This window comes from Triticum aestivum, chromosome 2B, assembly GCF_018294505.1.
Source record: "Triticum aestivum cultivar Chinese Spring chromosome 2B, IWGSC CS RefSeq v2.1, whole genome shotgun sequence".
Classification (NCBI taxonomy): domain Eukaryota; kingdom Viridiplantae; phylum Streptophyta; class Magnoliopsida; order Poales; family Poaceae; genus Triticum; species Triticum aestivum.
This window is the reverse complement of record NC_057798.1, coordinates 629393433-629417375: the sequence shown is the minus strand read 5'-3', so window position 1 is coordinate 629417375 and position 23943 is coordinate 629393433. Positions and strand designations below refer to the sequence as shown.

Genomic DNA, 23943 nt, shown 5'->3' with positions numbered 1-23943 from the left:
AGGCCATCCACGAGGGGGTCTTTCAGTCCCCAATGCAAACTTCTTCGTTTGTGGCGTCTTATATTAACGAGCTGCAGCAGCTTGAAAAACCTCTGGACGATCACAGACGGACATCAGCAACTAGCGGAGGGCCAAGGAGATGGCTAGCTCCACCAGAGGGGCTGGTGAAAATCAATGTTGATGGAGCTGTTGCGCGACATAAACGTGGAGGGGCAGTTTCTGCAGTGTGCCCAGACCACACAGGACTATATCTGGGTTCTTCGGTGGTAGTCTATCGAGGCATTACCGATCCCACAACGCTGGAAACTTTCGCTTGCAGGAAGGAGTTGGCGCTGGCTCTGGATCTTCATCTGACAAATATGATGGTCGCTTCAGACTGCAAAGGCGTGGTACTGGACATAAACAAGGGGACGGGTGGTCCGCATTCAGCTATTGTACATGAAATAATGCAACGGAGAAGCTCCTTGGACTTAGTCTCTTTTGTTTTTGAGCGTAGAAACCACAACTTTGAGGCTCACAATCTCGCCAAGTTCGCTTGTAATTTAGAAGTAGGTCGACATGTTTGGCTAGGTATTCCCATGACCAGACTCGTGTGCCTATGAACATTTCTATCCTCTAATAAAGTGGTGAGATTTCTCAAAAAAAATATTAGTTGAGCGTTTTTTTCTTGTCTGTAGCATTGAACACTAGTTTTCTTATGGGCCAAAGTATATCGAAGTGGGCTGGTGGAAAAATTTTAGGGTGGTCCATGGACCATCCTGACGGCGTAGGTGGTGTGGTCGTGCTGAATCTAGAAGAAAGTGGGTGAGGCCCATTATAGGAGAACACTCTAAGGACCTTGGGGCGGCAAACAATCTCCCTTGAGGGGCGTGAGGGTCCATGCATGCATGCTTTTTGCAAAGTTGCATGCTCCACCCACTCCACCTCCCGTACTTTTGAAGGAAATATGCCCTAGAGGCAATAATAAAGTTATTATTTATTTCCTTATTTCATGATAAATGTTTATTATTCATGCTAGAATTGTATTAACCGGTAACAAAATACATGTGTGAATACATAGACAAACATAGTGTCACTAGTATGCCTCTACTTGACTAGCTCGTTAATCAAAGATGGTTAAGTTTCCTAACCATAGACATGAGTTGTCATTTGATTAACGGGATCACATCATTAGAAGAATGATGTGATTGACTTGACCCATTCCGTTAGCTTAGCACTTGATCGTTTTGTATGTTGCTATTGCTTTCTTCATGATTTATACATGTTCCTATGACTATGAGATTATGCAACTCCCGTTTACCGGAGGAACACTTTCTGTGCTACCAAACGTCACAACATAACTGGGTGATTATAAAGGAGCTCTACAGGTGTCTCCGAAGGTACATGTTGGGTTGGCGTATTTCGAGATTAGGATTTGTCACTCCGATTGTCGGAGAGGTATCTCTGGGCCCTCTCGGTAATGCACATCACTATAAGCCTTGCAAGCAATGTAGCTAATGAGTTAGTTACGGAATGATGCATTACGTAACGAGTAAAGAGACTTGTCGGTAACGAGATTGAACTAGGTATTGGATACCGACGATCGAATCTCGGGCAAGTAACATACCGTTGACAAAGGGAACAACGCATGTTGTTATGCGGTCTGACCGATAAAGATCTTCGTAGAATATGTGGGAGCTAATATGAGCATCCAGGTTCCGCTATTGGTTATTGACCAGAGACGTGTCTCGGTCATGTCTATATAGTTCTCGAACCCGTAGGGTCCGCACGCTTAAGGTTTTGATGACAGTTATATTATGAGTTTATGAGTTTTGATGTACCGAAGGAGTTCGGAGTCCCGGATGAGATCGGGGACATGACGAGGAGTCTCGAAATGGTCGAGACGTAAAGATCGATATATTGGGCGACTATATTCGGAGTTCGAAAAGGTTCCGAGTGATTCGGGTATTTTTCGGAGTACCGGAGAGTTACGGGAATTCGCCGGGGAGTATATGGGCCTTATTGGGCTTTAGGGGAAAGAGAGAGGAGAGGTTGGGCGCCCCCCCAAGGCCTAGTCCGAATTGGACTAGGGGGAGGGGCTGCGCCCCCTCCTTCCTTCTCTTCTCTTCCCCCTTTCCTTGACTCCTACAACTACTACTTGGAAGGGGGGGAATCCTACTCCCGGTGGGAGTAGGACTCCTCCTTGGCGCGCCCTCCTTGGCCGGCCACCCCCTCCCCCTTGGCTCCTTTATATACGGGGGCAGGGGGACACCCCATAACACACAAGTTGATCTTCGTGATCGTTCCTTAGCCGTGTGCGGTGCCCCCCTCCACCATATTCCACCTTGGTCATATCGTTGCGGTGCTTAGGCGAAGCCCTGCGTCGGTAGAACATCATCATCGTCACCACGCCGTCGTGCTGACGGAACTCATCCCCGACACGCTACTGGATCGGAGTCCGGGGATTGTCATCGAGCTGAACGTGTGCTGAACTCGGAGGGGTCGTACGTTCGGTGCTTGGATCGGTCGGATCGTGAAGACGTACGACTACATCAACCGCATTGTCATAATGCTTCCGCTTACGGTCTACGAGGGTACGTGGACAACACTCTCCCCTCTCGTTGCTATACATCACCATGATCTTGCGTGTGCGTAGGAATTTTTTTGAAATTACTACGTTCCCCAACAGTGGCATCCGAGCCTAGGTTTTATGCGTTGATGTTATTTGCACGAGTGGAACACAAGTGAGTTGTGGGCGATACAAGTCATACTACTTACCAGCATGTCATACTTTGGTTCAGCGGTATTGTTGGATGAAGCGGCCCGGACCGACATTACGCGTACTCTTACGCAAGACTGGTTTTACCGCCGTGCTTTGCACACATGTGACTAGCGGGTGTCTGTTTCTCCAACTTTAGTTGAACCGAGTGTGGCTACGCCCGGTCCTTGCGAAGGTTAAAACAACACTAACTTGACGAACTATCGTTGTGGTTTTGATGCGTAGGTAAGAACGGTTCTTGCTCAGCCCGTAGCAGCCACGTAAAATTTGCAAACAACAAAGTAGAGGACGTCTAACTTGTTTTTGCAGGGCATGTTGTGATGTGATATGGTCAAGACGTGATGCTACATTTTATTGTATGAGATGATCATGTTTTGTAACCGAAGTTATCGGCAACTGGCAGGAGCCATATGGTTGTCGCTTAATTGTATGAAATGCAAACGCCCTGTAATTGCTTTACTTCATCACTAAGCGGTAGCGATAGTCGTAGAAGCAATAGATGGCATAATGACAACGATGCTACGATGGAGATCAAGGTGTCGCGCCGGTGACGATGGTGATCACGACGGTGCTTCGGAGATGGAGATCACAAGCACAAGATGATGATGGCCATATCATATCACTTATATTGATTGCATGTGATGTTTATCCTTTATGCATCTTATCTTGCTTTGATTGACGGTAGCATTTTAAGATGATCTCTCACTAAAAAAATTCAAGAAGTGTTCTCGCTGATTATGCACCATTGTGAAAGTTCTTCATGCTGAGACACCACATGATGATCGGGTGTGATAGGCTCTACGTTCAAATACAACGAGTGCAAAACAGTTGCACACGCGAAATACTTAGGTTAAACTTGACGAGCCTAGCATATAACAGATATGGCCTCGGAACACGGAGACCGAAAGGTCGAGCGTGAATCATATAGTAGATATGATCAACATATTGATGTTCACCGTTGAAACTACTCCATCTCACGTGATGATCGGACATGGTGTAGTTGATATGGATCATGTAATCACTTAGAGGATTAGAGGGATGTCTATCTAAGTGGGAGTTCTTGAGTAATATGATTAATTGAACTTAAATTTATCATGAACTTAGTCCTGGTAGTATTTTGCAAATTATGTTGTAGATCAATAGCTCGCGTTGTTGCTTTCATATGTTTATTTTGATATGTTCCTAGAGAAAGTTGTGTTGAAAGATGTTAGTAGCAATGATGCGGATTGGATCCGTGATCTGAGGTTTATCCTCATTGCTGCACAGAAGAATTTTGTCCTTAATGCACCGCTAGGTGACAGACCTATAGCAGGAGCAAATGCAGACGTTATGAACGTTTGGCTAGCTCAATATGATGACTACTTGATAGTTTAGTGCACCATGCTTAAAGGCTTAGAATCGGGACTTCAAAGATGTTTTGAACGTCATGGACCATATGAGATGTTCCAGGATTTGAAGTTAATATTTCAAGCAAATACCCGAGTTGAGAGATATGAAGTCTCCAACAAGTTCTATAGCTAAAAGATGGAGGAGAATCGCTCAACTAGTGAGCAAGTGCTTAGATTGTCTGAGTACTACAATCGCTTGAATCAAGTGGGAGTTAATCTTCCAGATAAGATAGTGATTGGCAGAGTTCTCTAGTCATCATCACCAAGTTACTGGAACTTCGTGATGAACAATAATGCAAGGGATGACGAAAACAATTCCCGAGCTCTTCGTGATGCTGAAATCAACGAAGGTAGAAATCAAGAAAGAGCATCAAGTGTTGATGGTTAACAAGATCACTAGTTTCAAGAAAAGGGCAAAGGGAAAGAAAGGGAACTTCAACTAGAATGACAAGCAAGTTGTCACTCCCACGAAGAAGCCCAAAGCTGAACCAAAGCCTAAAATTGAGTGCTTACACTGCAAAGGAAATGGTCACTGGAAACAGAAATACCCTGAATATTTGGTGGATAAGAAGGATGGCAAAGTGAACAAGGGTATATTTGATATACATGTTATTGATGTGTACTTTACTAGTGTTTATAGTAGCCCCTGAATATTTGATACTTGTTCGGTTGCTAAATATTAGTAACTCGAAACAGGAGTTACATAATAAACAGAGACTAGTTGAGGGGAAGTGACGATGAGTGTTGGAAGTAGTTCCAAGATTGATATGATCATCATCACACACACTCCCTATACTTTTGGGATTAGTGTTAAACCTAAATAAATGTTATTTGGCGTTTGTGTTGAGCATGAATATGATTTGATCATGTTTATTGCAAAACGGTTATTCATTTAAAGTCAAAGAATAATTGTTGTTCTGTTTACATGAATAAAATCTTCGATGGTCATACACCCAATGAAAATAGTTTGTTGGATCTCGATCGTAGTGATACACATATTCATAATATTGATGCCAAAAGATGCAAAGTTGATAATGATAGTGCAACTTATTTGTGGCACTGCCGTTTGGGTCATATCGGTGTAAAGCGCATGAAGAAACTCCAAAAGATGGATTTTCGGAATCACTTGGTTATGAATCATTTGATGCTTGCGAACCGTGCCTTTTGGGCAAGATGACTAAAACTCCGTTCTTCAGAACAATGGAACGAGCTACTGACTTGTTGGAAATAATACATACCGATGTATGCAATCCAATGAGTATTGATGCTCGTGGCAGGTATCGTTATTTTTTGACCTTCACAAAGATGATTTGAGCAGATATGAGTATATCTACTTAATGAAGCACAAGTCTGAAACATTTGAAAAGTTCAAAGAATTTCAGAGTGAAGTGGAGAATCATCGTAACAAGAAAATAAAGTTTCTGTGATTTTATCACGGAGACAAATATTTGAGTTACGAGTTTGGTCTTCAATTAAAACAATGTGGAATAGTTTCACAAACTCACGCCACCTGGAACACCACAATGTAATGGTGTGTCCGAACGTTGTAATCGTACTTTACTAGATATGGTCCGATCTATGATGTCTCTTATCAGTTTACCACTGTCGTTTTGGGGTTATGCATTAGAGACAGATGCATTCACTTTAAATAGGGCACCATCAAAAATCCGTTGAGACGACGCCTTATTAACTGTGGTTTGGCAAGAAACCAAAGTTGTCATTTCTTAAATTTTGGGGCTGCGATGCTTATGTGAAAAAGTTTCAACCTGATAAGCTCGAACCCAAATCGGAGAAGTGCATCTTCATAGAATACCCAAAGGTAACTATTGGGTACACCTTCTATCACAGATCCGAAGGCAAGTTATTCGTTGCTAAGATGGATCCTTTCTAGAGAAGAAATTTCTCTCGAAAGAAGTGAGTGGGAGGAAAGTAGAACTTGATGAGGTAATTGTACCTTCTCCCTTATTTGAAAGTAGTTCATCACAGAAATCAGTTCCAGTGATTCCTACACCAATTAGTGAGGAAGTTAATGATGATGATCATGAAACTTCAGATCAAGTTGCTACCAAACCTCGTAGGTCTTCCAGAGTAAGATCCGCACCAGAGTGGTACGGTAATCATGTTCTGGAAGTCATGTTACTAGACCATGATGAACCTACCAACTATGAGGAAGCGATGATGAGCCCAGATTCCACGAAATGGCTTGAGGCCATAAAATCTGAGATTGGATCCATGTATGAGAACAAAGTGTGGACTTTGATGGACTTGCCCGATGATCGGCAAGCCATAGAAAATAAATGGATCTTCAAGAGGAAGACAAATGTTGATGGTAGTGTTACTATCTACAAAGCTCGACTTGTCGCAAAAAGGTTTTCGACAAGTTCAAGGCGTTGACTACAATGAGATTTTCTCAACTGTAGCGATGCTTAAGTCTGTCTGAATCATGTTAGCAATTGCCACATTTTATGAAATCTGGCAAAAGGATGTCAAAACTACATTCTTTAATGGATTTATTAAAGAAGACTTGTATATGATGCAACCAGAAGGTTTTATCAATCCTAAAGGTGCTAAACAAATTGTGCAAGCTCTAGCAATCCATCAATGGACTAGTGCAAGCATCTCGGAGTTGGAATATATGCTTTGATGAGTTGATCAAAGCATATGGTTTTATACAGACTTTTGGAAAGGCCTGTATTTACAAGAAAGTGAGTGGGAGCACTACAGCCTTTCTGATAAGTATATGTGAATGGCATATTATTAATTGGAAATGATGTAGAATTTTCTGGAAAGCATAAAGGAGTGTTTTAAAGGAGTTTTTCAAAGAAAGACCTCGGTGAAGCTGCTTACACATTGAGCATCAAGATCTATATAGATAGATTAAGATGCTTGATAAGATTTTTCAATGAGTACATACCTTGATAATTTTTTTGAAATAGTTCAAAATGGAACAGCCAAAGAAGGAGTTCGTGCCTGTGTTGCAAGGTGTGAAGTTGAGTAAGACTCAAGACCCGACCATGGCAGAAAATAGAAAGAGAATGAAAAGTCATTCCCTATGCCTCAGTCATAGGTTCTATAAAGTATGCTATGCTGTGAACCAGACCTATTGTATACCTTGCTCTGTGTTTGACAAAGGAATACAATTTTGATCTAATAGTATATCACTGGACAGCGGTCAAAAATATCCTTAGTGAGGACTAAGGAAATACTTCTCTTATGGAGGTGATAAAAGAGCCCGTCGTAAGAGTTACATCGGTGCAAACTTTTACACCGATCCAGATTACTCTAAATCTCAATCTGGATACATATTAAAAGTGGGAGCAATTAGCTAGAGTAGCTCTGTGCAGAGCATTGTAGATATAGAATATTTGCAAAATACATACGGCTCTGAATATGACAGACCCGTTGACTAAACTTCTCTCACAAGCAAAACATGATCATACCTTAGTACTCTTTGGGTGTTAATCACATAACGATGTGAACTAGATTATTGACTCTAGTAAACCCTTTGGGTATTGATCACATGACGATGTGAACTATGGGTATTAATCACATACAGATGTGAATATTAGTGTTAAATCACATGGCGATGTGAACTAGATTATTGACTCTAGTGCAAGTGGGAGACTGAAGGAAATATACCCTAGAGGCAATAATAAAGTTATTATTTATTTCCTTATTTCATGATAAATGTTTATTATTCATGCTAGAATTGTATTAACCGGAAACATAATACATGTGTGAATACATAGACAAACATAGTGTCACTAGTATGCCTCTACTTGACTAGCTGGTTAAGTTTTCTAACCATAGACATGATCAAAGATGGTTAAGTTTTCTAACCATAGACATGAGTTGTCATTTGATTAACGGGATCACATCATTAGAAGAATGATCTGATTGACTTGACCAATTCCGTTAGCTTAGCACTTGATCGTTTAGTATGTTGCTATTGCTTTCTTCATGACTTATACATGTTCCTATGACTATGAGATTATGCAACTCCCGTTTACCGGAGGAACACTTTTTGTGCTACCAAACGTCACAACGTAACTGGGTGATTATAGAGGAGCTCTACAGGTGTCTCCGAAGGTACATGTTGGGTTGGCGTATTTCGAGATTAGGATTTGTCACTCCGATTGTCGGAGAGGTATCTCTGGGCCCTCTCGGTAATGCACATCACTATAAGCCTTGCAAACAATTTAGCTAATGAGTTAGTTACAGAATAATGCATTACGTAACGAGTAAAGAGACTTGCCGGTAACGAGATTGAACTAGGTATTGGATACCGACGATCGAATCTCGGGCAAGTAACATACCGTTGACAAAGGGAACAACGTATGTTGTTATGCGGTCTGACCGATAAAGATCTTCGTAGAATATGTGGGAGCCAATATGAGCATCCAGGTTCCGCTATTGGTTATTGACCAGAGACGTGTCTCGGTCATGTCTACATAGTTCTCAAACCCGTAGGGTCCGCACGCTTAAGGTTTCGATGACAGTTATATTATGAGTTTTTGAGTTTTGATGTACCGAAGGAGTTCGGAGTCCCGGATGAGATCGGGGACATGACGAGAAGTCTCGAAATGGTCGAGACGTAAAGATCGATATATTGGACGACTATATTCGGAGTTCGGAAAGGTTCTGAGTGATTCGGGTATTTTTCGGAGTACCGGAGAGTTACGGGAATTCGCCGGGGAGTATATGAGCCTTATTGGGCTTTAGGGGAAAGAGAGAGGAGAGGTTGGGCGCCTCCCCCCCAAGGCCTAGTCCGAATTGGACTAGGGGGAGGGGCTGCGCCCCCTCCTTCCTTCTCTTCTCTTCCCCCTTTCCTTGACTCCTACTCCTACTACTTGGAAGGGGGGAATCCTACTCCCGGTGGGAGTAGGACTCCTCCTTGGCGCGCCCTCCTTGGCCGGCCACCCCCTCCTCCTTGGCTCCTTTATATACGGGGGCAGGGGGACACCCATAACACACAAGTTGATCTTCGTGATCGTTCCTTAGCCGTGTGCGGTGCCCCCCTCCACCATATTCCACCTCGGTCATATCGTTGCGGTGCTTAGGCGAAGCCTTGCGTCGGTAGAACATCATCATCGTCACCACGCCGTCGTGCTGACGGAACTCATCCCCGACACCCTGCTGGATGGGAGTCCGGGGATCGTCATCGAGCTGAACGTGTGCTGAACTCGGAGGTGCCGTACGTTCGGTGCTTGGATCGGTCGGATCGTGAAGATGTACGACTACATCAACCGCGTTGTCATAACGCTTCCGCTTACGGTCTACGAGGGTACGTGGACAACACTCTCCCCTCTCGTTGCTATACATCACCATGATCTTGCGTGTGCGTAGGAATTTTTTTGAAATCACTACGTTCCCCAACAACTTTTTCATTTTATTTTCAAATTTGAATCTATTATATATTTTAAACAAAAAGTCCAAATTAAGTTTCATATGCATTTGTGTTCGTTGCGGCGAGAAATTTTGAACAAGACCACTCTTGAATACATTTTGAAAACTTTTAAAATTTAAACATTAAAACTTCGTAGTTTTAATATTCAGTTTTTACCACCTTTCACCAAGTTGTACCGACTTTCATTTTCGTTTAGGGTTTAAGTTTTTTTTTTAAACTCAATGAGTTTATCATTTGTTACTATTAATTTTTAGTAGTTGAAATTTGGTGAAGTTTTTAAAACTTGTCAAAACATAATCAAGAGTTGTCTTGTTCCAAAGCCTTCGTCACAAGGAACACGAATATGCAAATGAGATATGGATTGGACTTTTGGTTCAAAGGTTATAATAGATTCAAATTTAGAATCGAATTAAAAATCATGTGAGGTGGGATGGATGGTCCGTGCGGCCTCTTATCTAAAGTTTCACCAAATGCAGAGTAATTAAGTTCTAAGCACATTTGTAAGTTTTCTGAATCTTGATGCAATCATGCGGCCAAGAATCCGTGCCCCTCCGTGCATGCACGGAATCCTCTCTCCACCATTACTAGGCTCCAGTGGCGGAGCTAGCTCACGACGACCTGGGGCAGCTGCCCGGGCTGCTCCAGCCATTTTTTACTAAACAATACAAAGAAATCATAAGAAATCATGTAGCATTATTAATTACTTGGGCAAATGCTGGGCAACAACGCTGTGTAAAGACTTTGCTCCGGTTCCTTTAGCTCGCTGGCTCCGCCAGTGCTAGGCTCTCCAAAGAAGGGTTACAATATCCAGAAAACAAGATGAAGGTGACCACACTATTTATCGATAAAGGACATTATATTAATATCAAGATAATATCTCGAGACTAAGTAGAGGCATCAAGGTTGCGCACAACAACAAAATTAAATAGAAGAAGGAAAAAGAAAAAGAGCCGACATGGCCAACGACTTGCAACAGATAAGCAACAACACCATCTATTATCGCTGACCACATACGAACTATCACTCGAAAAACTTATAAATGTGTTGCCGAAAAAACTGGATCTAGATCCTCTATGGAGAGAAGTCAGGGAAGCTACTATAGTACCCTTCGTTAAATCACTATAGTGTGTTCCCCTCGTTAGATTTGCCTAAACTGCAATTTAATAGTGATTTATAAATAGGACCGTGAACAATATATCGATAGTGATTTCTAAGCAATGTAAAATCTCTGACTTGCCTTCCCATTTATACAAAGAGGACATTGTAGCTTCGTGACATGCCTCCTGCAAGTCAGAGAGGATCTGGCTCTGAAAAAACTACTACCTCTGTTCAGGTTTATTGGTCCTCATTGTAATTTGTATCAAATTTTGACCAAATATTTAACAAACAAAATGTTAATGTATGTCAATAAAAATTGCATCGTTGGATTCATATTTGAACATAGTTTTCAATGTTACAATTTTTTTGACATGCATGAACGTTTTGTTAATTAAATTTTTGATTAAAATTTGGCACAAAATACAATGCGACCAATAAACCAGGATGGAGGTAGTTAGTTCGTTCAGTATTTACTGTGTTGGGCCTCGACCAGCAGCGAAGCCAGCAAGTTGCATACCGTTAAAAAAACGCACGCCTCTATATGCTTTCACTCTGTTAGAGCAACTTTAGTAGAGTCGAATCCCCAAGGTGCCGGGGGCGTACATGTCAGTGGGCTCTCTAACCGCTTCGCTCCCTGTCCACGAAAAAGCGATCAGGGAGGCGACCAACTCCTCCCGTGCTCTGCCGGCGAGGCCACGGGTTCTCTTGCCCTCCGACGCCACTCTGATGACGGATGGGTGGGGAACCCCGGCTCTCTGCAGCGGCTATAGTTAGGGTTAGGTTTAGTGTGTCCCACAGCGGCGTTTGGATGGCGGTGACGCTGGTGTTTGGAATAAAATTTCCCTGTTCTCAGCCCCATCTCGATGACATCCTCGGTGGTGAAATTGAGGGATCCATGGGAACCATATTCCATCATTTTCTTGGTGCGATGGATTTGGTGGTGTTTATTGTGTCTATGGAAGATCTCATTTTGTGTGGTGTCGCCTTTGTTTGGGGGAAGATAAAGGTCCAAGAACAAGGTTGGAGGCTAGTCGGTGGTGGTTCCGGTGTTCTACCTCGACGACATCGACGGTAAGCAACGGATCTGGGTTTCGAGAAGCACGGGGATGATCCCCAGTCGACGCGCCACAGTGATAATGGCCTTGCCGGTGGCAGGCCTCTTCTTCGGCTCACAAAGTCCTCATGGAAGATGGTGCTTCTTCGTCTCCGAAGATGGCAAGTGGTGAAGATGATGGTTGCAAAATTCTTCTTCAATGAAGTTTTCTTGCATATGTTCTTGGGCATGTGTCTTTTCTCTTTCTTTCTCGCGATTTTCACAATTTCGTGTTGTAATTTGACATTTGTTTAATGGTATATGCGAAATCTCTCTCAAGAAAAACTTTAGTGGAGTCAGTCATCTCTGTGATCACCATAATACACATAGTGTGCTTCGTATGCATTGGAAGATTGTCGAGGCGACACACAAACTCAGAGTCCCATAAGAGTAGGCTAAAAAAATCCCATGTCGGACACGTTTATTAGTGATTAGAAGACATCTTTCTTCTTCCTCCCCCACCTCAACAATAGAAATTTTTCAGTACCATATTTCAACGTCAATTTAAATTAGGATTTCAATATGGATTTACAAAATAGATTTCAAGACAGATTACAACTAGGATTTGAACAAGCTTAAAAATATGTTTATCTGCTAATTGAACTACAGGATCTTCTTCCTCTTGGAAGTGACCTCGCAGGTGGGAGAGGCTTCGGTTATCGCAACTTCCACCGCCATTCGGACAAAGCATGCATGTGCGTCCTGGATGCGGGATAAGGTCACAGTCCCTAAGGTCGACGATCATTTCTGCTCAGGCGGCCGTCGACATGCATTCAAAGTACTCAAGGGTGGGGTTGGCGGACGTGTCCAACAGCTCATTCAGCCTTACAACACGCGTTGTCCTCGACCCACTCGAAGAAGTTCCCCAGAAATCTATATTCGCTTGGTCCTCTTCGATTTTGCCGACAAAAGGTCCACGGAAAGGGCGCAAATGCACCGACATACATAGTATTTGGGGAAGAGAGGGTGTCGGGTGACGGCTGGTGAAGGCGGCTAATGGGGGTAAGTGTGCCAAAGCTATGGATGGGGGAAGAGAGTGAATGTGGTGGCGCCGACGAAGGGGGGCAAATGGGGATTTATATACCCATGAATGGGCATGATTCCGTGGGAAATGGGGGACGGGAGGGGGGGGGGGGATTTGGCAAGCGCGGAGCATGCAATGGTGACTATTAATTGACTCTCTTCCTAGTGGATAAGCGGCAGGGGCGAACATGATAGTTGTTCGAACGACAACACCATTGACCAGGTTCGCCCAAGAGGAAGAGGCCGACTTGAAGAGTGGATGGTGGATGTAGCACGTTCCAAACCAACACCCACAACCTCCATAGTTGGAGGCTCACGGGCTAGATATGGCGCACGCTCCACAAATTATGCCGATCGGGAGGCATATGGCAACTAAGTACCATTTTTTACCAAAATCGGCACATCGACGGTTAGCATGCTGATGAGCCTGATATGGGGACTTTGCTAGAGTAGCTCCTAGACAAGGAATGTACAATAGTTGATAATTTCTGACAAGTTGCAGCGAACCTTAAGTGTAGAATTTTTTCCCCAGATGCATATATAATTAATTATAATAGTAAACATAATGGCCTGAATTCTCTGAAATGTCCCGCATATATCCAATCTGAAAGGGAATAAATGCAACTGATCTCATCTTAGTTATTTGCAGATAATGAACAACGTAACATTGTACCTGAGACACGCTTGACTTGTAGCATAGTATCATGTGCCTTGGGTAACATGGCAAGTGGTTACTCATCAGACATCTTAATTTTCCCCTCTGCTAAGTTTGCAACTGTAGATTGGCCACTTTTCCCAAAGAGAAATCAATAATGAAACACCACATATAATGTTCTTGTGAAAATGATACATTGACCTGACTCAAATGAGGACAGGCATCAAATGCACAAACCTCTTCCTCAAGCTATGCTTTACCCAGTTCTACAAAACCTAAATCTGACATGCACAATTATACTAACAAAATAGCTGCAATTTGGCAATTATACTATCATGGCCATGACAATTACTTCTATATACCAAGCTTAAGAAGTCTGACAGTTCCCGAACATTTCATACTCCAATTGAGGCGTTTTACAACCTGATGGCCATAACCAGTATATGTTTGGAGCCTGCTGTTATCTGTACGATATTACCGACTTTGATGTCTTAGCCATAAATTGAACTTACCATGCATTTTCCAAATCCCGGCCACTAGATCTTTGTATATTTATGTGGTTGAGGTTTATCCAACCATCTTTAGCAACATACCATGTCTATTTTGTCAAAAGGAAAAGCCATAGAGAGCATGATACCTTTCATATTACTAACATGGTTAAATCCACATTCACTCTGAAATGCTGGGAAAAAATCCCATAAAAGAGGAAGATCCGCACTGCTTACTTTAGTGGGCCCAATTATAATAACACATTTTAATCAGATATATCTTTAAAGTGCTGAAGTTGCATAAGATTTACAACTTGCTTTCCAACCATAAGAAACTACAGTGCTATTTTCAAACATATACATACCTAATAGGTATTACCTATTGTAGTATCTAGCTGCATACCTGCACGAGCAATTCAGCTAGTCGTATAGTAAAATGAAGGGCCTAGTAAATGGTAAGGACTTGCTTGGAAATTATGAGGTCCTGCAAATCTTTTGTCTCTACGCACATAATATGAAGTGTGAGTGGATAAGCACCCACCAAAAACTTAGCAACTATCTGTTCCAAGAATATGGAGCACGCTCCACAACTAAATAATCCCCCCTTATGTCCTTCGCTACACGGATTTCATCGTCCAAATAGACAGTATCAAACCTGAAAATGAAGATAATGGAAATATCATTGCAGGAAAGCGAAAGATTCTGTTTGACATCATTAACAGTAATATGCAGAGGGAAGGATCAAGGTCAGTTTAACATTACATATGTATTTAGCCTTTTGGTCTTCATTAGTAATTTAGCATGTGTATTGAGAATACCTGGCGCTCAAATAAATAAAAGGACCCAAAGGGCCACATTAAACTTGTCATATCCTAGCTCACTGACTGAAGAGAATCAAGTTAAGGTTGATTAAGCTTTTCTCCCATGTCCTATCTCCTAACAACATATAGACAAGGAAAGAAGGGCATGAAAACCGTTGGTCTTACACATCTAGCTTCTAGTCTGAAAATTATCACCTTGAATCCTCCCATATCTTACTCAGATACCCGTGTCGTTTAGATGAATAAATTGAATTGTATTTGTAAAATTGCATGGATATATAAATATATATAGGCATAGCAGACTTGGATTCGGGCCAACCAAATCCAGTAATGTCTAGCCAATCTCCATTTCTCAAGTTAGTTGATTTTTCTAGCACCATGACAATAACATGTGAGACCGCTAATCATTTTCCCAATAAAGCATTCTACCTTCCATGCCAAGATTCTCCCCCCTCCTGTTCTTATGGAAAAATAGTAATAATGAAGAACTGAAGACACCATTTACAAATCTGATGGTGAGAAAGGCTCCTAAATCCCTGATCATTTGCTCAATCTCCTCTTATTTCTACGTACGGACCTAACTGAATCTGGAATTCAGAAAGTGTGCCACCACCCCATCTTCCAAGAAGAAACAAAACAATTCGACTTTTATTGATCAACCACGGCGGATCTTTTATTGCCAAAGATTTCAAGAGGCTTGGCAATGAGGTTTACACCAAACACGGAAAAAGGTTTACAAGAGGTTGATGTGAGGATGAGATAGAAAATGTTAGACTTGGAAGTTATTCATTAGGCACGGAGACTTAGAATCTCTATGAAATTCCAATCGACTCATCTGATTCTTACTCATACAAATTTTCTCACAATTTCTTTCAGTGAAACACAATTCGAATCTTCTAATCTTAAGAGAGTGATTAAACTGAATCGCCAAGTCTCTGAGCTTACATCTGTTTTGTTTACGTGGTTTTGTAAAGCTAATGTGAAGCAAACAAACTCTTGTGCACTCACCATCCTTTCCCAAATGGCGGAAAAGGAACCTCCCAATTGCCCCCCTTCAGCATAGCACGTGTAAACCTGCAAACAAAAAACGTCGATATAGCACCCCTCACTCCTTCAAATAACAAGAATGCAGTTGTTAAACAAAAAGAAATGGTTAACAGGTCCTACCGAAAATTTACTCGCTGGGGTGGTTGGATCTCGATGCTGCCGTTCACGACGAACGCGCCAGACGGCGGGAAGGTGATGACGTTATTGAGGCTCCCGCCTGGAACGTCGATGACCTGGAGCACGTCGCCGGCGGCGGTGCTGAAGGTGGGGGCGTTGCGCACGATGAAGAGCTGCTCCTGCTCGGTCGTCCACAGGAGGCGCCAGGTGCCGGAGAGCTTGGTGGCGTCCGATACGGTGTCGGCGTTCGGGGCAGAGGCAGCGAGGGCGTCTATGCAGGAGACGATGTCCGCGAGGCGGGACGGGTCGGACTGGGTTTCGAGGCCGCGGCCCTGGTCGGCGATGAGGCGGAGGAGCTCGGCCTTGGCCGGCGGCGGCCGGGCAGGGAAGAGGGCGCGGAGGAAACCGACGGCGTGGGGGGCGGCGGGAGCCAGACGGCGGGTGCCGCGCGGGCTCGGCGGGAAGGTTTGCGCGGCCGTGTGGGTTTGGAAGAGTAGTGGCGCCATTGGCGAGGATTTGGTTTGGGTGGTGGAGAGTTTGGAGACGGCAGAGGGGAGCGAGCTCGAGCTCACGTACTGATGCTTGGGCTGGAGTAATTACTTTAGAGCCTTTCTTCTTCGTATCACGGGCTGGGCTAAATAAACATAGGCCAATCAAGTCCAATAAACCAGCCCGGAGAGTTATATCTCGTCGAAATCACCAGTTAAGAAGTACTCATTGCAAAGATCATTTTAACTTTCCCAGGTTGTGATAAATGGCGTACTGCATATGCATCACTTGTCGCAACCTGGGAGTTTTTCCTTTTTTGTAGATTCGTTTATTCAAAATATTTTATCTTTTAAACCGTGCGCCCAAATCTCGAACCGCTTTCACAATTGGATTTCTCACATCGAGATCTTCCAAACTAGATCCCATATTGATATGTTTTGACGAATTCTTTCAACCTTCCGCCTTTCAGAAAGAGGCACGCCCGTGCCTTTGACGAAATCACAACCGTGCCTCTCGCGGATGTAAAACCGTGACTCTCGCGAAAGAAAGAAAAACAGAAAACGCATTTTTTTCGCTTGCGAGGAGGCATGGCCGTGACTCTCGCGAAAGCATAACCGTGCCTCTCGCGGAAGAAAAAAAAAACAGAAAACGCATTTTTTTCGTTTCCGAGAGGCACGACCATGACTCTCGCGAAAGCACAACCGTGCCTCTTGCGGAAGCAAAACCATGACTCTCGTGAAAGAACAAAAAAATAAAACATGTTTTTTTGTTTTTGAGAGGCACGGCCGTGACTCTCACGAAAGCAAAACCGTGACTCTCGTGAAGAAAAAAAAGAAAACACGTCTTTTTGCGCAAAAAAAATTCCTTGAAATTTTTTTGGTCGAAAAGCTAGGGAAGATCGTTGGAAAACCAAAACGTCAAAATAACCCGGGAAAACCGTTTAAAAAGCCGAAAACGCGTGCAAAAAAATAAAAAAACAAAATCTGAAGGAATCGCCCAGAGCGTGACACGTGGCGAATGGCTAAGAGCGCGCCAAGTGGCGCTGATCGTTGTGAGGCTCCCGAAGCAGCGCTCGTTAATTAGTTGCTCTCATATCTCGCTATTAAACATGGAATCTCCTATTGGATGCACCTTGCGTCAAAAGTGTCGGTCTTTCGCATAGAGAGGCAAGGATCAAGCGATCACCTGGGCCATGGTGCAGTGTTTTCCGGTTTTGGGTTTCCTTTCCGGTTTTTCTGGTTTGGGGAACCATCTAGATAGTTTCCTGAACCGGTTTTCCTTTTTCTTTCTGGTTTTTTCTTTTTCTTTTTTCGTTTTCTGTTTATTTTTTCTCTTTCTTTTTTCTTTTCTTTTCCTTTTTGTTTTTTTCCTTTTTTTTCCTTTTTTATGTTTCAAGTTTTCTTAAAGAGTTCATGTTTTTCAAAATTGTTCAAAAACATAAAAAATGTTCATGTTTTTATTTTTTTAAATTTTATCAAATTTTTATGTTTTTTTAAAAACTCTTCATAAATTCATAAACTATTTCAATTTTTTAAATTTGTTCAGGAATTTCAAGAAATGTTCCCGTTTTTCAGAAATTGTTTGGAATGTTTTTGTTCTTGTATTGAAAACTTGGTCACAAATTCAAAAAAATTTCTTTTTTTGAATTATTGGTCACGTGTTCAAAATTTCTTCGTGTTTCAATTTTGTTGGAATTTTCAGAATTGTTCTCCATTTCGAAATTTGTTATAGGAATTCAAAATATGTTCATGATTTAGAAAAAAATCCCGCTGTAAACTTTTTGCTCATAATGCCAAAATTGTTCATGCTTACAAAAATGTTAAGGATGATAAAAAATTGTCCCTCTTATCGAATGATGTTTGCATTTTTTAAAATTGTTCGGTAATTTTAGAAAAAATGTTCCTGCTTCTCAAAAATTGTTCAACAATTCAAAAAAATTCCCATTAAAAAAATTGTTCAGAATTTTTTTTAATGCCTCACAAATTCAAATAATGTTTGTGTTTTCAAAAAATGTTCGGGACTTTTCAAAAAAGTTCAACAATTCAAAAGAAGTTCCCATTATCAAATTTTGTTTTCAAAATGCAATAAATATTTGAGTTTTTAAAAAATGTCGGGAATTTCAAAAAAAAATTGCACTTTCCAAAAGTTGTTCCCATTATTAAATTTTTGTTCTCAAATTCAATAAATGTTTGTGTTTTCATCAAATGTTTAGGAATTTCAAAATTCTTTCTGTTGAAAAATGTTCACATTTTTATTTTAATTTTTAAAAATTTGAATAACTGTCCGAGTTATTCAATAAATTATTGGATTTTCAAACATTGTTCGTTGTAAAAAACATAATTTCCAGTTAAAGTTCGAAAAAATTCAAAAACCTGTCCAGATTCTTCTTTGAAATTTGTTCTTGTTCGATTATGCTCTTTTCTTTACACTATAGTTTGGTAGCTCCACTGGTTAGCTTCTATCGTACATAAGAAGGAGGTCCAAAGTTTGAATCTTAGGCAAGATTTTGCGCGCTTCCTTTTTCCTTTTTAACACCGATGTACTACTGTAGAGTAAACAGGCGGGATCGCTATAGCGCCCACTATTGAGCCAGCCCACTCGCGGGGTGCCTGCGTGCGTCGCGTGGCTGTTCGACACAAAACGCGTTGACTAGGAGCTCCCATTAAACATGAGAGGAACTAATTGAGTAGTACTCCTGCTGAAAAAAAAGTAGTACTCCTGCTGTCAAAAGAAAGTAGTACTCCTTCGGAGCCCTCACAAGGATAATTTGAGGTGGGCTAGAAGTGGCGCGCTCAGCCGCCGTTACTTGGAGTGCACTCAGCCGTTCCCACAAGGATCATTTTTCTGTACGCGTTTTAGGCATTTAGATTTTTGTTTCGACTTTTCTTAGGATTCGAACCCCCCAAAAATCATGAAAAAACACTTTTTTTTCTTTCCGCGAGAGATACAAATTTACTTCTCATGGAGGCATGAATTTGCTTCCACGAGAGGCACGGTCGTGCATCTCGGAAAGGGAAAAAATGCGGTTTTTTGTTCCGAGAGAGGCATGCTCGGAAAGGGAAAAATGTTTTCTTTTTCTTTGTTCCACGAGAGTCACGGATTTACTTCTCGTGGAGGCGCGGACTTCCTTCCATGAGAGGCATGGACGTGCATGCCTCTCGAAAAGGGAAAAATGTATTTTTTTTTCATTCCGTGAGAGGCATGGATTACTTCTCGTGGAGGCAAGGATTTTGCGCGCTTCCTTTTTCCTTTTTAACATCGCTGTACTACTGTAGAGTAAACAGGCGGGATCGCTATAGCCCCCACTATTGAGCCAGCCCACTCGCGGTGTGCCTGCGTGCGTCGCGTGGCTGTTCGACACAAAACGCGTTGACTAGGAGCTTCCATTAAACATGAGAGGAACTAATTGAGTAGTACTCCTGCTGGAAAAAAAAGTAGTACTCCTGCTGTCAAAAGAAATTAGTACTCCTTCGGAGCCCTCACAAGGATAATTTGGGGTGGGCTAGAAGTGGCGCGCTCAGCCGCCGTCACTTGGAGTGCACTCAGCCGTTCCCACAAGGATCATTTTTCTGTACGCGTTTTAGGCATTTAGATTTTTGTTTTGACTTTTCTTAGGATTCGACCCCCCCAAAAATCATGAAAAAACACTTCTTTTTCTTTCCGCGAGAGATACAAATTTACTTCTCATGGAGGCGTGAATTTTCTTCCACGAGAGGCACGGTCGTGCATCTCGGAAAGGGAAAAAATGCGGTTTTTTGTTCCGAGAGAGGCATGCTCGGAAAGGGGAAAATGTTTTCTTTTTTTTTGTTCCACGAGAGTCACGGATTTACTTCTCGTGGAGGCGCGGACTTACTTCCATGAGAGGCATGGACGTGCATGCCTCTCGAAAAGGGAAAAATGTAAAAAAAATTCATTCCGTGAGAGGCATGGATTACTTCTCGTGGAGGCAAGGATTTGCTTCCATGGGAGGCACGGTCGTGCCTTTCGGAAAGGGAAAATACGTGTGCCTCTTCAAAAAGAAAAAAAACCATGCTCCTAATTCAGATTTTTTTTCTTGAATTTTTTTTCGTTGAAACCTATGAACGCGGGATCTAGTTTTGAGGAGACGCAAGAGATCCAATGGTGAAAACGGTTCAAGATTTAGAAGCACGGTATAAGAGATAAAATGTTTTGAATAAACGAATCTATGAAAAAAAGAAAAACGCCCAGGTTGCGACAAGTGACGCACATGCAACGCATCACTTGTCTCAACTTGGCAAGGTGAAACTGATTTTTGGAAGGAATACTATTTAATTAGTGATTTCGATTTAACGTTTGATTGGTCGTTGTGACTCGTTTAGTTGTTGTAGGTTCTGGTTTTATTATTTGTTTTTTTTCTTTTCTTATGTTTTTTTCAATTTTCTCTGTTTCTCTATGGTTTTCTATTTTTCTTTGTTTTCTTCATGGTTTTCTACATTCTTTTCTGTTTTTACCATTCTTTTGTTTTCTTTGTTTCTTTCTCGGTTTTGATGTGTCTTTTTTTTTTCTTTTTTTACTTTCGCTGCTTTTCTTTGCTTTTTCTCGGTTTTCTTCCCTTTTCTTTGTTTCCTTCTCGGATATCGCTATTTTCATTATTTTCAATTAGTTTTCTTTGGTTTTCATTGTTGTTGTTTTTATTGGTTTTCTTCATTTTTCTTTTGTTTCTTTGTTGTTTTTTATGTGTTTTCGGGTTCAACATATATCACATTATTTTAGTATGCAACATACATTTTTAGTCTACACATGAAACGTTTCTGGAAACACGTTGAACCCAGTTCAACACAGAATGTAATTTTTTAATATAGGTTTTGAACACGTTTTTCGATACATGGTCAAGATTTTTGCAAATACATGTCGAACATTTTGTGTGGAAATAAACATTTTTTTAGAAACTACGTGAACATATTTTTACTTTTCCTATAAAACGTCACATACATTTATTAATGGTGTGGTACATCTATTATATTATGCAAACAGTTTGTTTTAGATTGTATCCGCATTTTGCAAATTTTTCAGACACCATAGTTTCAAACGATGAACATTTTTCAGTGTCACAAACATTTCTTTTGAAAGCTGTCAACATTTTTAGGTTGCGCAAAGATTTTTTTATGTGTTAACATTTTTCGTCATGGTTTTAAATATTTTTTAAATTAATTTAAGTTTTCATGATGTCAACATGAAACATTTTTTATTTGATACACATTGGATTTTCCAATTAAAAAATGTACATTTAAAGTTTTGCACACTTTTTGGAATGCATTGTCAACATGTTTCCAAATACACATTGAATTTTGTATGGTCATATTTGTTTTCAAAACTACGTGGTCTTCTTTTTTACATTTAATCACATTTTTTCCATGTATTTTTTTGAGATGCGGGAACATTTAAAAAATATTTTTTTACATTTTTAATGCTATGAAACTTATTTGTATACTATGCAAAACATTGTTTTACATTATATACTTATTTTTAGAAAATCACATGCATTTTTAAACATTTCACATTTTAATTGTGGTAACATTTTTTATACCGTGTTGACATTTTTTTTAAATTCATGGCTTTAACTTTTTGTAAGTATTTTTTTAAATATATTCATTTATAATATAACTAAAAAGAAAATATTGCATGGCGTCATCATGATGTCAGGATGACGAACTCACTTCCATAATGACCATGCCCATCACCAGCTCCTGTAAGGTCCGGGCAGGCAAAGCTGGCTACCACCTCGCATTATCCGAGACATATCATGCTTATAAACCCATTGCTTCCTATTTTTTTTCTCTAGTCAGCCAAAAATTTGGGCAATTCCCTTTCGGTGCTTATGCACGTGTTAGTTCGATATCCTTACAGTTAAAGGGCGCCCACAACATTTCTACATTGGCTGGCCAATCTAATCATCTACAATATTTGCATGAACCAATAACGTGGTGATATGAAGTTACAATCTAGGTTTGGGATGACCATAGCCTTGACTTTATTGCCGCTAGCCATGGAGATGAACTTGACATAGTAGAAGAAGCACTAACTACAGATCCAGTCAGCACTAACTGGCGAAAAGTAGTCATCACTGACGCACCTTAGACCTGTCCGTGATTACGGGTCAATGATGACATGAAATACCTCACCAACTGACCGATCGGTGATGATTTTCAAGAACGGCCCGAAAGTTCGTCACCAACTAACCAAAAAAGCTATGGCCGCCCAGTGATCACACTTTCTAGGTTAGGAATCCCGGGCCTTGCACTGCTAGCAATGTAGTAACAATTAATGCAACTACGGATGGATTGTTGTACAAGTTATCACATGCATAATGCATAAATCGCGTCCACCATAATTGCCTTACATTTCTGTTACATGTCCAAATTTCTAGGGCAACATATTTTCAAGTGCTAATGGAGAGAAGAGTCTTGACATGGAAGAATTAGTAACATTGTTGAGCGAGAACTATTGCGGCCTCAGCAAACCCGACACTGCATATTTCACATTCCAATGAATCCTTCAACTCGATGCAAAAGACCCTTAATTTCTCTTCTTTAAGATTGGGAGCTCAAATTGTACTCCCTTATTTTTTGTAGTGCACCTAAGGTAGAGCGACGTTGTTGATGTGCCATTTTAGGTGCACTTCACAAAATACTCTTACAAAAAATATTTGTGCGGTACACTCACTACTAGAAAAATGTCTATAGCTAATATAGACATTAATGGCGCAACATGTATGTGGGTGCACCACTGCTACACCAGATATAGGTGCGCCATTAATGGCCATATTACTAATGGCGCACCTGGTGTGTGATGCGCCATTACTAGTTTTGTCCTGGCCCCACATTCTTTCCAGACTTAGCAGTGGCGCACTAGGGGAAAGTGTGTCATTACTAGTTTTAACTAGTAATGGCGCACCACACCCACGGTGCGCCACTATTGGCTAACAATTTTTTTTCCAAAACTAGTAATGGCGCACCACACACCAGGTGTGTCATTAGTAACCCTGGTTACCAATGGCGCATTTCTAGGAGGTGCGTCATTGGTAACCTGAGAGCAGCTAGATATTTTTGACAGCCACCCACCACACTCACTTTCTCCACTTTATTCTCTCCACCTTTACCAAGCTTGGTCTCGGATGCCTCCTCCTCCTCACCTCATTTGCACCACAGATTCACCCAAATTAAGTGGTTAAATTTCCTTTTTTTGATAGGTAAGTAAGGGGAAAGCTTTCTTTATGTTCTAGATCTACTTTTTTCTCCCTCCAACGTACACACTTTTTATGGCCTAGATCTACGTATGTTTGTGGTGTTGCATATGTTTGTGTTTGCAGGTACCGGTATTTAAAATGCGATAGTTGCCAGTATTTTGCCGGAATGTTGATTCATTTCCGTTTCGGCGAGAATTTGGCACTATGCATTCTTTTTGGTCCTATTTTTAGGCAAAGTCATGTCAATTTTTTTTGTTCTAAAATATCGTTTTGCTCTACCCCGCAGGCGACCATGGTCCGCAAGATGACCGAAGGCATCGTGAATAGGTTTTTGAGCTCCGCGAAGGCCGAG

The 23943-nt window shown here is 41.4% G+C and overlaps 1 protein-coding gene across 1 annotated transcript; it reads right to left on the bottom strand.

The window, feature by feature from the left end:
- Positions 1 to 14161: 14161 nt before the first annotated feature.
- Positions 14162 to 16475, bottom strand: LOC123046395 (probable plastid-lipid-associated protein 11, chloroplastic). The gene is made up of 3 exons (XM_044469755.1): positions 15899 to 16475; positions 15740 to 15805; positions 14162 to 14565 (listed from the first exon to the last, which is right to left on the bottom strand). The coding sequence occupies exons 1-3, from the start codon at positions 16399 to 16401 to the stop codon at positions 14466 to 14468; spliced, it is 669 nt and encodes a 222-aa protein (XP_044325690.1). The 5' UTR covers positions 16402 to 16475; the 3' UTR covers positions 14162 to 14465.
- Between the last annotated feature and the right edge of the window lie 7468 nt (positions 16476 to 23943).